This window comes from Scophthalmus maximus, chromosome 7 (assembly GCF_022379125.1).
Source record: "Scophthalmus maximus strain ysfricsl-2021 chromosome 7, ASM2237912v1, whole genome shotgun sequence".
NCBI classification, from domain to species: Eukaryota; Metazoa; Chordata; class Actinopteri; order Pleuronectiformes; family Scophthalmidae; genus Scophthalmus; species Scophthalmus maximus.
This window is the reverse complement of record NC_061521.1, coordinates 8,926,896-8,942,137: the sequence shown is the minus strand read 5'-3', so window position 1 is coordinate 8,942,137 and position 15,242 is coordinate 8,926,896. Positions and strand designations below refer to the sequence as shown.

At 46.0% G+C, this 15,242-nt stretch overlaps 2 protein-coding genes across 4 annotated transcripts; both read left to right on the top strand.

The window, feature by feature from the left end:
* Positions 1-1,400: 1,400 nt before the first annotated feature.
* On the top strand, positions 1,401-9,874 carry bmt2 (base methyltransferase of 25S rRNA 2 homolog). 3 transcript variants are annotated; one of them, XM_035643641.2, is made up of 5 exons: positions 1,401-1,647; positions 5,488-5,629; positions 5,775-5,903; positions 6,937-7,051; positions 7,352-9,874. In XM_035643641.2, the coding sequence occupies exons 1-5, from the start codon at positions 1,488-1,490 to the stop codon at positions 7,982-7,984; spliced, it is 1,179 nt and encodes a 392-aa protein (XP_035499534.1). In that variant the 5' UTR covers positions 1,401-1,487; the 3' UTR covers positions 7,985-9,874. The 3 variants fall into 3 exon arrangements, with proteins under 3 accessions (XP_035499534.1, XP_035499536.1, XP_035499535.1); XM_035643643.2 differs by lacking the exon at positions 1,401-1,647 and adding an exon at positions 4,912-5,343; XM_035643642.2 differs by lacking the exon at positions 1,401-1,647 and adding an exon at positions 4,912-5,363.
* A 648-nt stretch (positions 9,875-10,522) lies between these two features.
* Positions 10,523-15,031, top strand: tmem168b (transmembrane protein 168b). The gene is made up of 4 exons (XM_035643638.2): positions 10,523-12,009; positions 12,717-12,859; positions 13,339-13,613; positions 13,715-15,031. Exons 1-4 carry the CDS (start codon positions 10,870-10,872, stop codon positions 14,263-14,265), a joined length of 2,109 nt encoding a protein of 702 aa, XP_035499531.1. The 5' UTR covers positions 10,523-10,869; the 3' UTR covers positions 14,266-15,031.
* Positions 15,032-15,242: the final 211 nt, after the last annotated feature.

Sequence of the window (15,242 nt, the reverse complement as noted above, 5' to 3'; positions counted from 1 at the left end):
CTACGAAACAAAAACATATGCAAGCAATCATTTTACTTTCAGTATGAGAAATTTAGAAACCATAAATGTGTGTTGGGTTTCGTTCTTGTGCATCATAATTGACTTGTGATATCCGTGTATATTGTGCAACAAATGAGATATGACCATACACATCACTCTGTGTGATTGACAGGGTTACGTTTAAAGGGGTTCAGAATTTACAGCTGTGAAAATAGGATAAACAAGAATGAATTTTCAGATACAACAATTTTGTCCTGCTTTAAAAGTTGAATTCGGTATGAAGATAGGACAACTGTATATGTAGTTGTATCTAAACCTCTCTTATCTAGTCTGATTCTTTTTAATAGTTAAATACTTATTAATGCTTTATTAATGTTATTAATGCTTATGACAGAACACAACTCCCAAAAATAACACGTAGCAGAGGATGGCTACTGAACTGTTGACTGCAGATGTGCCTGCCCATTGCTCTGTGATACTGTGATGGATGTAATTACACCATAACACTGTTCTAGGTATTAACGGAGCGTCATTATGTGAGAGCTGGAAAAGAAATCAGATGGGCCTGCTGAATTAGAATTTATGGCATTGTTTACCATTGTAATTTGTATGTTTTTAATCTGATACTTTGAATTTTCCTATATACAGTGTGACTCCGATCATAAATCATCAATTTCCATGCGAATATTTGATTAAATAAACATGGCGATGTCTCTTATACTCCATATGTATCAAGGTTGCACTGAAATACCTCCTGCCATTAAACATTGATCTATATACTCACAGTACATTTGATTTATCGCTGCAGTCATGGACATGGCGGCATCTGTTAGTGTGCAAATTAAGGCATTTGGCTGCCTGCAGTGTTTAGTAGCTATTGGACACTGTAGTCATCATCCGAACATGTGATGGGTATAGGGGTCAGCCAACATGCTCTGATGATACTGAACCTTGCCAGGTGAGCTCCACCTGCACAACTAATAAATAATGATTAATTTTCTCATGGGTTTTGTTGCAAGACCAAAACACATGGCATTAAGTCAAATAACAGGATGATTTCATGTTTAACGAATTGCAACGGAGGGGCGACGCATATCCTGTGCACTACAGTCAATGACATCACCAATCATGGGATATCATATAATTTATTTTTTGACCAATATTAGCTTTGGTTTGTCTCCATAGCACTATGAGGATATATTTTTGTTGACCACTGTGTGTGTGTGTGTGTGTGTGTGTGTGTGTGTTGACATAACTTTAGGAGGTGTGGAATTTACATAATGCTTCTGAATGCACCATAGTGCGCACTCGGACTCGGGTACTTTTCCAGGCCTGTGATTGGACGACGGGCTGTCAGTTCTGCGCCGTGCCTTTCGGCGTCCACCAATCACATCGCGTGTTGTTGGCCGGTGCACCGGTTCGCCGGTCGAGTTGCAGCTCTGAAAGGGGGAAGCGAGCGTCGGAGGCAGCTTCGGCGGTGCGCTGCTATGGACCCCAGGGACAATGTCGAGACGGGAGAGACGGAAGACCACCCGGAGCCCTTCTACGTGCCGATCCCGGAGGAGGCGCCGCACAAGAAGGAGCAGGAGAAGCTGTCGGGGGTCGTCAAGAGCGTCCACAGAAAACTGCGCAGGAAATACAGAGAGGGTAAGCAGCCGCGGCGGGCCCCTCTCCCCGTCTGTGGCCCTGCGGCCGAGTGGCTACCACTCGTTCTCCACATGCGGTCGCTCCGTCGCCACTCGGTCGTCCGAACGCTGCTCGTCCCGCTCGCTGACCCTCCCGGCGGACGCGCCGCGTGTGGAGGCAGACTCGAGGCCCGTTGAAGCTGCTCGACGTGAACACAAACAGCCGCTGCGAACGTCGCTGCTGTTCCATCTCTTGTCCCTGAGTGGGAACGTGCATCGCGTCTCCGTCCGCAGCTCCACGACGAGAGACACCGTGTCTGTGCACGACGAACGAGTCCTCTTGTTGCCCCAGTTTATGGCCAATAAATGATAAACGTCTGTTGACTGAACAAACACGCGCTGGCAGCTCCTGCGACCAAATGACCTTTTATTGACGAGCACTAGGTATTATTCAGAACCAGATAACATATCTGAAGGTTTCTTACATGAGTTATTGGCTTGCTGTTAAGAGTACGGCTTAATATCACAGTATCAATAATACATTTCATGATATAGTATTTGCAGAACATCCAATACCGTAGATCACAGAATTCAATATTTAAGAAAATATATATATATTAATAGTCATTGGTTTGAGTGGGTAGTCAGCCCAAATGTGTCTCAAACGTTTAAAGCTACAGTGTGTAAGAAGAACTTATTCACAGAAACTGAATATATTGTCCATAACTATGTGTTCATACATGCATAATCACCTGCAACAAAGAACCGATGTTTTTTCGTCGACTCTGAACGAGTTAAATATAGTTTACATGAGGGGGACCTGACCTCCGTGTCAGTCGCCACGTTCGCTACGCCGTGTTGAATACATTCGTTGCACAAAACGGTTCCAGAATACGTCGCATTCGCTTTGAATTTTCAGCGCTACCGGAAATGGAATCAGCTAGTGCGCCACCATAAAGTGTCCCCTGTCGGTTGCTCAGATGGCTGCCGTTTGCATCTTTACCACCAGATGCCGCCAGAAAATAAAAAAACCAAACATTTCAGAGAGTCAAGAATCATGAGGTGTGGGGTGCCACATGATAGTATACTGGGCCCTTTATTTTTTTCTAATCCACATACATGTTTAATGTGTGTGTGAATGGGGGGATGAGACTAATACAGAATAAATACATTTTAAAGTGCTTCAAGTGGTTGACAGATCAGGAGAGCAATGCTATATATATATGCTGTCCGTTTACTCTTTACAGATCCAAATCATTGCCTCTTTACAAGAGGCAGGAATTGAGTGTTTCACAGAAAGTGGCTTTAAAGAAGTGCTTGGAAAAATACCAAGTGGTGTATTCAATTGATATTTTTTTTAGCTTTTGTGACTGAGGCAACACGAGACTGTTGACATAGCTCCACTGTCGCCTGTTATTTATTTGCCGATATTTGTTGATTTAGTTATCTTTGCTTTGCTGTCTTGTTGTTGTTTTGTTCTTTATTTTGTGGTGTGTCAACACTTATTATTCTAGACAACCACAATGGAAATGTGCCTTCGGGGCATTATTGTGCTTTTTGTCCTCTGTGATTTTTTATTAATTTTAAAGTTCGATTTTGAAGTAATCCAAAATAATTCAGATACAATTGCATTTTTATTGTAATCCAATGGATTAGGTTACTGATTGGAATTAAATTCTTATTCAGCAAATGAATATATTTCAAAATAATTTGACCTGACCTTGCCCCTAGAAGGTTAATCAGTGAGAATTAAAGTTTGACACCACCTAAGAGGCAAGATGGAGAAGATGTCGCTGGAGAAAATCTATTCTTACTCTTTATTTCTAGAGAATTGTCTCCCATTTGATGCTTACAAAAAAAACAACTGATGTCTAAACTAACAGTTTGGAAACTGCTTCTAGTAAGAATTTACTCAGAAGAGATTACACTGCTCCTGAATCTGATTCTTCAGAAGAACTGTTCAAGTTCACCTGGGAAGCTGCTCTGGACTCTCTCATCTGCCTTCGTCTCTAAGGAGTCCTAACTGTGTGCACCTACATTTATCAAAACTGCTTTGAGCCATTCATTATGAGGCGGTCACAGCTCTTTTAAAGCTGTAGATATTGTATCACGGTTGTATTTGCACAACATTCACCACCAGCAGCTGTCTGTCCTGAGAGCACAGACCTCCGTCTTGTTTCCTGTTATGAGACAGCCTGGATAGGAGCTTGTGAAAAATGGGAAGTTTGGAAAAAACCCTTTCGCAACACCTCAGCACTGCTGAACGACATCTGAGCTCCGGAGTGCTCGACGTGTTGATTGCTAAAAGAAGCAACTGACATTTCACGTTGTAGCGGTGACAGAGAGGTTTTGTTGTAGGGCTGCAACTAACCATTATTTTCATTGTTGATTAATCTGTTGATCATTTTCTCGTTTTAAACTGTCATAAAATGATGAAAAAGTCTATTGTGTTCCCCACACCCCCAAGATTATGTTTTTTTTCGTTTACACCAAAGATATTAAGTTCACTGTCAGAGTGGAAGAAAGAAACCAGAAAATATTCACAATTCATTTCCCCCTTTGTTTTCCCCTAATAACGACTTATCGATTAACTGTTGCAGCTCTAGTTTGCTGCAGCCTTGAGCTCGCAGTCGAAGGCTGTTTGCCGTTTTTGAAATGCCTACCGATGCTGAAGTGCTCTGGATTTTGAAACCTTTGCCACAAGGCCTACCCACACAGAGGCTTTGTGCTGTTGCTGACGCTGCACTCTGTTTTCATTTTGTCTTTCTCAGGAAATGCGTAGTCCTACTGCAGGCTGTGTAGGAGGGGAACACAAAAAAGGCAAATTCATGATAGGTGCAAAGTCTTGGCATCAGTCGATCTTCCTCATGCTTCTAGTAGAACAGCAGCACAGCAGATTTGACTTGCGTATAAAAGCCACAAATGTCATGATCTAGGTTGCATCTTGCTTGAATGCCTGGCTGGGTTTGTCCATTTGACTGAATTAAAAACATTAGAGTGGAGTTGTACCAATATAGCCACATTGTCTATTATCAGTGTGTAGTAAGCTGTTGCTGTTATGTGTCTTACTTTTCCACCTTTAAAAAACACCCCACAACCGAGATCACAGTGCTTTAACTCCACTTTGAACCAAGCGTGTTTAATCAGAAACGATTCAGTGTCAGAGGGACTAGCTGGTTGTTTTGGTTGTAGTCGTCCCACTAGCAGACCTCATGATTGGTTAATAAGTAAAGCATGATCTGGTAGGCATGGCATTGAATCACAGCAGTCATGCTTTCAGAGCCCCGCTGTTTACCACCACTCCTCTTGTTGTCCTTTCATTTCTGCAAATCTGATAGAGAGAGTTTTTCCTCGGGGTCATGGGATTTCTCCCTTATCGGCCTGTCTGCCTGCGCTACAGGCTGTAAACTTCTGAGCAGCTGCGAAGATGTGCTGAAGGGAATTTTTTTGTAGACATGATTGCTACAGTGGAATTACTTTTTAGAGGGCGATTTTTTTTTTTTTAGGAGAACAAATCCACTTCTGTGCTGGCAGAGGCGAGTAAACATGGAGGCAGTGTAGCAGCAAACGGGGGCTCAGCTTTCTCAGCAGATATTTCCAGAAGAGGAAAAAAATCATGCTTTGGCTCAAAGTTGGATGACCGCAACTGGCAATGGGGGTTGTGAATGTCTACCACTTGGATGTGTAGAGACATGACAGACTGGACGAAGACAAAAAAGTAGGACTTCAGCCTGGACAGTGGGTGATACCAGTAGCTTGTGCTAACTTTAAGTGCTAATTTATTCTTCTAAACTGTGAGCTCGGATTTATGTATTTGTTTTTAAGCTTTTGTCCTGATTTGCTTTTTTGTTTTCCCCCTCAGTGGGCGATTTTGACAAGATCTGGCGCGAGCACTGCGAGGATGAGCAGACACTGAGTGAGTACGCGCTGGCCATGAAGAATCTCGCAGACAACCACTGGACCAAAACCTGCGAGGGAGAGGGACGCATTGAATGGTGTCGCAGGTACGACATTAATTGCGATAGGCTTGAGACGTCTTCGAAATGTCTTTCAGTCGCCGTGAAATCTGAGTCATCTAAATTTAGAGTGACAAGCCAGTCTCACTTTCACAGTTAAGATGTCAGTAATGTTTGGATTCCACTTCCACAGTGTCTGTCAAGAATACTTTTTGGATGGTGGGATGAAAAGAATGTTGGAGAAGGATGAGAAAAGTGCCACGCTCGCCATGGGTCTGACTGCAGCGTCCGTAAGTGCCCAACCATACAGCACCATCCCAAGGTAGGTTAGAGTATTTATCTACTTTATCTATTTATCTACGTCAGTCAAACTCAAACTTAGGAATGTTTCTGCAAGATGAACTTCTCAAAGGTTTTTTTCAAGAAAGTGCTGCTTATGTTTCTGTTTTTGGAGCTGTAAAATTTTACTTTTGTATAGCTGTGACCAGCACCTCAATTTCCATGCATTGTGGAGCAATATTAATACTGTACAACAACCGCACATTCACATCGGTTAGGATACTTCCTTTTTACCAGTGTGAACACACCACACCCTCGAAAACTGCTAAGAATTATCATTGTCTCTCCGTCCGTCTGTCTGTGCAGAATATTTAAACGCACTTGTGACTTTTGCTATTATTAGAGTCTTGCTGCTAAGGAATATAATGTAAAAAGTTTGATCTCAGTTATGGAAATGGAAACGGTCTTCAATTCCTCTTTTGGCACAGCAGAGAGTGCATTAGTTATGTTTACAGTCTTCATTTAGTGAGCACTGTGCATCTGTGTTGATCCAAGATTTGTGAGTAGAAATCTAGAATTGGATTGGATCTGGCAGAACGCAGATGCAAAACCTCACTCATGATCGTTGCATGTCTAAGCCACACATTTATAGTTTCAACTGTCTTTGTAAGACGAGCTAATCTAATGGGTTTGCACTCTACTGACTGTAGAACATACACCATCAGTATTTTTTCTGATAACTGAAATGGTTGTTTTCTTCTTTGTAGAAAAAAAGGATCTTAGGTTGTGTTAAAAACAAAACTCTCCTCACCACAAGCATCTATATTTTCTTTAAAACATATTTCCTGTAACATATAGAAGACCAAAAAATGATCCCCTTGCATATAATATTCCTCAACAGCGTCAAACATCCATTAACTGTTTCCATTCAAATATCCAGGTGATCCCACTGGATATAAAAGTTACACGTTTGTTTGCCAACAAGCTACTTAATGCACAAAGAGTTAAGTTCAGTATGTGCGGGGAATTTTTTTTGCTTCAGTTGATTTGAAACTTCTTCAACATTTGTGTCACAGTTCAATCTCTCAGCGGGGAAAGATGCGACTCCTTGATGTGGGAAGCTGCTTCAACCCTTTCTTGAAGTTCGATGAGTTCCTTACAGTTGGTATCGACATAGTGCCTGCAGTTGAGGTATGAGTGCTCACTCATTCTGTTCACATCTTTGTAGACAACACATTTGAAATACTTGGGAAACAAATAAAATGCAAAAGAGTTTCCTGTCTTGTGTCTCCGGTGCCAGCATGACAGAAGGAAAAGCAACAGCAGAGATGACTCATACAGGGGGGGGGATGAACAAATTCAGCAGAAACAGAACAAAGAGCGCTGCACATTCTGCAGCTGCCAGTAATGAAACTAAATGAGTGGAGTGACATTGGTCGATGGCATCTGAACCATGATTCACGCCAATGTCTTGCCTCCTCTCTCCCTCAGAGTGTGTACAAGTGTGACTTCCTCAACCTTCAGCTCCAGCAGCCTCTGCAGCTGGCGGACGATGCGGTCCAGGCCTTTCTCCGCCAGCTCCACAACCCCATTGACGCTCTGCCGGCTCAGCTGTTCCACGTGGTGGTCTTCTCGCTGCTCCTCTCCTACTTCCCCTCACCGTACCAGCGCTGGATCTGCTGCAAGAAGGCGCACGAGCTGCTGGAGTTGCACGGCCTGCTGCTCATCATCACGCCCGACTCGTCCCACCAGAACCGCCACGCCCTCATGATGCGCAGCTGGCGCGTGGCGGTGGAGTCACTGGGCTTCAAGCGCTACAAGTACATCAAGTACTCCCACATGCATCTCATCGCCTTCCGCAAGGCATCTCTGGCCACCACCAGTGACCTGGTGTCACGCAACTACCCCGAGATGCTCTACATCCCTCAGGACTTCCACGCCAATGAGGAGGAAGACTGCGCCGACGTGCCCGTGCAGGTGCGCTCCGAGTTTGAGGACGACCAGCTGGCTTGGGGCTTCACGGAGCTACCTGACACGCCCTATGATTCCGATTCTGGGGAGAGCCAGGGCAGCTCGGTGCCTGGCTTCCATGAGCTAGAGGACCCCATACTGCTTCAGAGCTAGGCTAAACCAGCTATGCCCCCGTAACAACCCCCCCCCCCCTTCTACTGCTGCGCTGCCAAATTTATCCTGCTGCATTCTTCTCCACCTTATACTCCCTCTCCTCTAATGCAGTTTGCACAGTGTGAAAGAGAGAAGTTTACAAATTATTTTCTCATATACACACACACACACACTTCTCTTAGAGTACACACACACGCATACACAGACATGAAGACAGACACAGACACACACACACTAAGATGGATATATTTTGATAAATAGTTAGGTTTTTTAAGAGTTGGAAAGTGAACTCCCTTAAGATATCTTAAATCCCTGCTCCTTGATTTTGATCCCATCTTCAGCCCTCAATAACAAAAGTCAGCTTGTCTACATTCTGTAGTCAGTCTCTATTTATATAAGCTAGTGCGGCAGGCTGCTTAGCATAAATGCCAAATACAGCAACCAAGCAGTCCGGTAGGAGTCTGATTGCACTGGAGGGATTGATATGGAATGACTGGACTTGGTACGCTTGCTTCTGTCACAGTCATGCAGCTAGACTTTTTGAAAAAAATCTTGATGTGCATTTAGTTTTTCCAAGACAAAAAAAAAAGTTAAATGTTTTGAAATCTATATTCTCAAGAGTCAAAACATTGGTGTTGTCCAGTGCAAAGTGTGGCAATGCCATTTTAACTTGGCATCCTCTGAATGATTTGTGTCTCTTTTACAAGAAAAGTGGTATTTGTAGCATTTTAAAGCATTTTCAGAAGCATACAGTAGGAGTATTACTAGGTTTACTAATGTGAAGCTGTAACTGTGTTTACTCATTGTGTAACAAGGTACGATCGTTTTCAAAGTAGGTTTTACACTTTATTTTTCCTCCTCTCATTGTCCTCACAGATATTAATAATCAGTTATCTCCTGTTAGATTTCCAGTACATTTTTACTCTCGAGCAGAGAAATAGTACAACACTGCACGTCAGTGACCCACAGTAAAAGGACTTGACAGCACCGGTACCCTTTGACACAGTTTTGTAACTTCAATGTGAAAATACAGAAAGTACTCGGCCTCCGAAAAATATCTAGATCTGACCGCCTCACAGTCAGAAAAATCCACCTCGACAGAAGAAGTTTGCACTAATTTACTGTTTTGTCGTACAGAAGCTCTGAACCAGGTGAGATACTGTCGATTTTTAGCAATAGCCAGCAAGACCAGATCTGAAGACACTACCAGGTGAAACGTCAGTGTCCCTGCCTGTCCCTGAACAGGCAGAATGTGTGGGTGTGGTTGGGTTTGTCAGCGTGAATGAAGGAATTAATTTACTTGATATGTAGTTGGGTTTTTTTGCCTGTGGCACTTTATCATTGATCCCAAAGGGTGTCACAAAATGTAATTATTTTCCTATGATGACAGTTTCACAACCAATACGATGGACCCATATCATAATACTAGTAAGTCTAAGGTGCCTTCTTTGTCCACATTTATGTTGCAAGCAGACTTTCATAACCCCCGGAGAGAATGACATTCATACCGTTTTAACAAATGATTTCAAGCGTCTTTGGCCTGACGATACATACAAAGTATTCTGTTCTCCTTTTGTCACACTAGTGGTTACAAGAAACATTTCCAGTGTCGATGTAATGAAGTGTGTTGTTGCCATTCCTATATTCATTTTCCAGTAATGCACATCTCTCGGTAGAAGAAAAGAAAGAAAACATTTAACAGTACCAAACATATTCAGACTCTGAAGCAGGGTGTGTTGTGACTGATTGGTGCGTTTGTCTTCCAGTGTTTCTTTTGGCCAATTTGCATGAGATGGATCCATCTTCATTATCAGCGTTTTCAACAATGCAGAACAATGTGTGCTTGTAGTATGGTTGTATTCCTCTTTTATAAATGAATGTGAATGTAAAGTGTCTTGTGAGTTTTCTTTTTCTCATGTGTACTGTGCCTTTATTATTTACTATTCGAATACTTCTCTGTCTACTGCTTTTGGAGCTATGAAGGCAATGGTGACTCGGGAGATAAAGGGGGTGCACGATTGACAGGTCTTTTGATACCTTGAAAATATACATTAACATTAGTAGAAGCTGAGAACAGGAACAAAGCTGGGGCCTTTATCATGAGGCAGGATTATATCGTTATATGATATATTGTACATCATTAGTAGTATATTGGTTTGCCTTTAAGGCCCTTTTAGGCACAGAGGTCATGTCTGTCCATCCACAGAAAGCATGTGAGCTGGTACCATGTTTGGTAGATGCCTGCATCTTCAGTTTTGCTCAGTTGAAACTCAAACTGAACAAATCTGACCCCTGGAAAAAACAAGCCACCCTGACTTGTCAGACCCTTGGGCATGTACTTCCATCGAAGATCCACGTGAGAAGTGCTAGAAAACAGTTCCGGAAAAAAGGTCAGCTCATAAGTGAACTTTTAGTTTAAACTATATTGGTCAAGGAAATGTTCTTAACTAAAAAAAGTACGAGCCATTCAGAAACGTTTAACATTAAACAAAAGGAATCGAAACCGTTAACGTGGGGCGGGACACTTTTGACCCTCGGCGCTCACCGTAGTCAAGTGTCAGTGTCATGGCGACTGTCGTCCGGCTCAGGAACTTTTTACGCGTCAAACTTTTCGAACCAATGTGTTCTCCGCGGCCCTGACAGCTGGGACGTTTCGAAGACAGGCGACCAGAAGGCGCAAATACGAACTTGCAAGATGTGAACGTTTTCGCCCGCCGACGTTAACCGCTGCAGGGATGCATCGCCGATAGCCACACGGAAGCTAAGCTAGCCGCGCAGCAGCCGGACTTGTTGCGGGACTTCCGATGTCTTACCGGGCAGGAAACCGCCTGTAACTCTTCAGAGGAACTGCTTTTATTTGTGTGGCGGTTTGGTGCATTTCGACGATGTGTCGTTTTCTCCGCTACTGCGTGAGCCACTGCCTCCACGCGGCCATGACCCGGCTCGAGGAGGTCAACGGCGAGGTGAGCATGTGGTCGTCGGTCCGGTGGCTGGGCTACCTGTCGGGCCTCAACCTGCTGCTCGCCCTGTGCCTGGGGCTCTACGCCCGCTGGGAGAGCGCCGCCGAGGCCTTCCTGCTCGTCGTCTTCGTGCTGGCCCTGCTCGTGCTGGCGGCGGCGTGTGTGCTGCACTACCGCTGCGGCATGGAGAGGCTCAGCCTCGGCCTGCTGCACCTGTGGCTCGGCTTCCTGCTCGGCGTGCTCTGCCTCGTCAACAGCCCCGCGCTGCGCGGCGACGCCAAGGAGCGGGCGGCCGACTACCTGCTGCTGGCCAGCGTGCTGCTGCGCACGCTGTGGGCGCTGCTGGAGCGGCTGCTGGGCCGCGCCAGGTACCGGCCCGCCTTCCTCACGTCGGCGGAGCGCCAGGAGCTGGCGGGCTTCGCCGTCGCCAGCGCGACGCTGCTGCAGCTCCACCAGGCGCTGAGCGTCGCGGCGCTGCTGGCGGCGCTGGCCGCCGTCATGGTCGCCCTGCGGATGAAGGCGGCGCTGGCGCTGCCCGGCCTGCTGTGCTTCGCCGCCGTCACCGCGGCGCTGTTCTTCGACGCGCTGCGCGTGCCCGTCAACCCGTGCGCCCTCGCCTGCTTCTTCAGCCAGCTGCTCTGCGACCCGCTGCTCGACGTCTACTTCAGCGGGCTGTCCGTCACCGAGCGCTGGCAGCCGTTCCTGGTGTGGAGGGGCCTGTGGCGCCGGCTGTCCCTGCTGCCGCTGCTGCTGGTGGAGGCCACCTTCGTCGCCCTGGCGTCGCGCAGGCTGGCGGACGTGGGCCGCTGGTACGTGGCGGTCCCCGGCTTCGCGGCGTGCGCGCTCGTCTGGTGCGCCTGCCACCTGGTGTTCGTCGTGGCCGTGTGGGGCTTCCACACCAAGCTCGGCGAGTGCCAGGGGCTGTGCCTGGCCCAGGGCTCGGGGGTCGGCGGGCTGGCCAAGGTCATGGCCTCCAAGGGCATGAGGCACTTCTGCCTCATCTCCGAGCGCCTGGTGCTCCTCACGCTGCTCACGACTGCTGCCGTGGCGGCTCTCTGTTGGCAGGTACGAGCCACGTGTGCACTCTGCGAGGAGACACGACATGTCACTGGACTCGTCAAAGGAGAAAACATGCAGCAGATAGAGAAACAATAAAAGCGCCCGTCAATCATTTTCAAATGAACGTTTAGGTTTATAAAACGGGGAATACGACAAATGATGTGATGCATCAGGGCTGACACACAGACACAACACCAACTAATGTAACAGTATGATGATTATGAGTTATGTGACGGATGATGGTGGATGCTATTGATTTACTTTCCAGCTCTGCATCTCAAAGTCTTTTTCTGCATTATCTTGTGTAAAAAAAAAAAACATGTGTTCATATCGGCACATATCAGATGACAACATACAGTACACGCCGCAGCCGCTTTATGGGGCATAATTTAAAGGCCAGAAATCCCTCATTTTGACATTATTATTAATCATTCAATCAAGTAATTGTACCAGCACTGCATTGTTTTCTCGCCCCTTATAAGAGAGGACAGACTCAAGTTAATACTGCAGCAGTATTTAATCAAGATGTTTTTGTAAGAGCCAGAACTTGTTTTTCAGAAGCACACCCTCTTTCTAATCTGAACCTGAAGTTGTTGCATTCAAGATTCACATGACTTTTGTGTGTCTTAGTCTTCCACAGAAGTTTGTCTCCATGTCAGTTCAAGTCTGAACCAGTGTTTTTTAATTGTCGGCTGATAAAATGTGCTGTGCAGGCCTCCAGCAGCATCTTCGTGAGCGTGTTCCTGCTCGTCCTGCCCCTGGAGTCTCTGTTCCACGGGCTCTTCCACGAGCTGGGGAACAGCCTGGGAGGAACCTGTGTGGGCTACGCTCTGGTCATCCCCACCAACTACTGCAGGTAGTGTGTGTGTGTGTGTGTGTGTGTGTGTGTGTGTGTGTGTGTGTGTGTGTGTGTGTGTGTGTGTGTGTGTGTGTGTGTGTGTGTGTGTGTGTGTGTGTGTGTGTGTGTGTGTGTGTGTGTGTGTGTGTGTGTGTGTGTGTGTGTGTGTGTGTGTGTGTGTGTGTGTGTCCACCATCTAGATATATAGATCTAAAAATACTCCGTAGCTTAGTCAATTTTTTGTGCGTTGTGTTCAGTGTCATTCTGGATATTTTTGGTGCATCTTGCCACACAAAAACGAGACAAGGCTGGACTGTGCTGTTTGTGTTTCATAATTAAAAATGTCCATGACAGAGTTATGCTTAAAAGTTTGTTAGCTGGCACATATTACATACAAGTAAGGAGTTGTAAGTCAGGTGGATTCTCTGGCCTGCGCTGCGTGACTGACACGAGTCACTCACTGTTACCCCTCTGTGTAACTCGTCTTCGTTCTGCAGCCCCGGCGGTCAGCCCATGCTGCTGCCTCCGGACCAGGTGCAGGAGCTGAACAGACGCTCCACGGGCATGTTGAACAACGTGCAGCGCTTCTTCGCCCACCACCTGATCGAGACCTTCGGCTGCGACTACTCCACCAGCGGCGTTACAGCGGAGGCTCTGCAGGCCAAGATCAAAACCTTCATGGACCTGCGCACGGCTGACGGGCCTCGCCACGACACCTACGTGATCTTCTACAGCGGCCACACACACAGGAGCGGAGAGTGGGCACTGGCAGGTGAGGGGGGGAATCAGTTCTTGTGCTCTGGATGCAACAAAAAGTTAGCAGTGTAATGTTATTGTGATCATATTGTGTCCATTTGTATCTGTGTCCATCAGGAGGAGACACTCTTCGCCTGGACCACATCGTGGACTGGTGGCGGGAGAAGAACGGCAGCGTCTGCTCGCGCCTCATCCTGGTGCTCGACTGCGACGACTCGCTGCCTTGGGTGAGGGAGGTCAGGAAGGTGGAGGGCCCGTCGTACGTGGCCGTGCAGGGGGCGACGCTCGCCAGGGTGACGGACGTGGAGCTGCAGGACCCCCCACAGCTCGGAGACTTCACCTCCCAGTGGGTGGAGTACAACTGCAACTTGAACAGCGGCATCCAGTGGTCGGAGAGGGGCCGGGCGGTCTCGGCCGCCTACGGCATCTCCAAACACTGGAGCGACTACTCGCTGCACCTGCCGTCCGACAGTGACGTCGCGAACCACTGGGGCATGTACTATCCCCGGGTGACCTACCCGGTGGTCCAGTTGGCGTTGTGGTGCGGCAGCATGAACCTGCTGTGGATCTGCAGCGCCTGCCTGCGATGTCTGAAGAGAGTCAAGCTCAACTGGTTCCCACCTGCTGTACTGGACACTGGCCAAGGCTTCAAACTGGTCCGATCTTAGAAATAAGAGCAGGGATCATTTTTTATATAGTTTAATTTATTTCACACAGAGCACACGTGAAATAAGACCGGATCATAATCTCGTCACTAACCAGTATCCTTTTTGTTTTTCAGTTACTGCAAAGCTAATCACTTCGTTACTGATGCATTTTAAGCGTTTTTTTATACTCTCTTGATTTTTAGTGATGTGTGATGGAGAGATCCCTGTCATTTGGAGACTGAGCACATTTACAATTTTGCACATTTTTGCATTTTGTATTTACTGTTAGATACCTTCACATGGTGCCTTTTACCATTAAAATCACCAAAGAACAACGAGTTCACTAGACCGACCTCTTCAGAGGCTGCGGTACATGTTCAGAGGAAGATCTCAGGCATAAATTATATTCCAAGACCTTTTTTAGAGCTAAGAACTTCATATTATATTTTTTGATAGCTAAATGATTCTTCTTACACTCTTCCGTGTTCTATGCACTGCTTTGTCTGTTGTGATGACATTTTCTAATGCTTTTTGAGCTTGATTTTTTTATATCGGCTGTCGCTGCTTCAGGGAGTCCAGAAAGAGTTTTTTAGATGCACTGGTGAACACAGCACAAGTTGAGATGTGAGAACTAATATATTTATCTCTCCATAAACCCCAGAAGGTTTTCTATCTGAAGTTCACTAGGCTATGCAAGATTTTTGTCTTGAGTGTTTGCCAATGGATCAGCTGTGAGAAAACAAGATGAAGAATGGAAACTATGCAATAAAAGACAAGTGGGACTTCACTGCTGAATTAATTAATTTAATAGGCTCTAATACATTCTACCATGAACTCAATGAAGCAGGTTCATTTGTGTCAGATACTAGAATGAAAACAAATGTCTTATTTTCCATTCATACAATTCAAATGGTCTGCACTAAGGTTACACTTCTTATGGGGCTGTTATTCCCTCAAATCCTCCGTGAGGAAACAAAGAAACTTCATGTCGTCTTCTT

Bases quoted from the DNA above. Each gene is read 5' to 3' on its own strand.
- bmt2 (XM_035643641.2), top strand. From the start codon at position 1,488: ATGGACCCCAGGGACAATGTCGAGACGGGAGAGACGGAAGACCACCCG. The intron at 5,630-5,774 runs GTACGACATTAA...CCACTTCCACAG, and splicing joins CGCATTGAATGGTGTCGCAG to TGTCTGTCAAGAATACTTTT. The intron at 5,904-6,936 runs GTAGGTTAGAGT...TTTGTGTCACAG, and splicing joins CCATACAGCACCATCCCAAG to TTCAATCTCTCAGCGGGGAA.
- tmem168b (XM_035643638.2), top strand. From the start codon at position 10,870: ATGTGTCGTTTTCTCCGCTACTGCGTGAGCCACTGCCTCCACGCGGCC. The intron at 12,860-13,338 runs GTAGTGTGTGTG...TTCGTTCTGCAG, and splicing joins ATCCCCACCAACTACTGCAG to CCCCGGCGGTCAGCCCATGC. The intron at 13,614-13,714 runs GTGAGGGGGGGA...TGTGTCCATCAG, and splicing joins CGGAGAGTGGGCACTGGCAG to GAGGAGACACTCTTCGCCTG.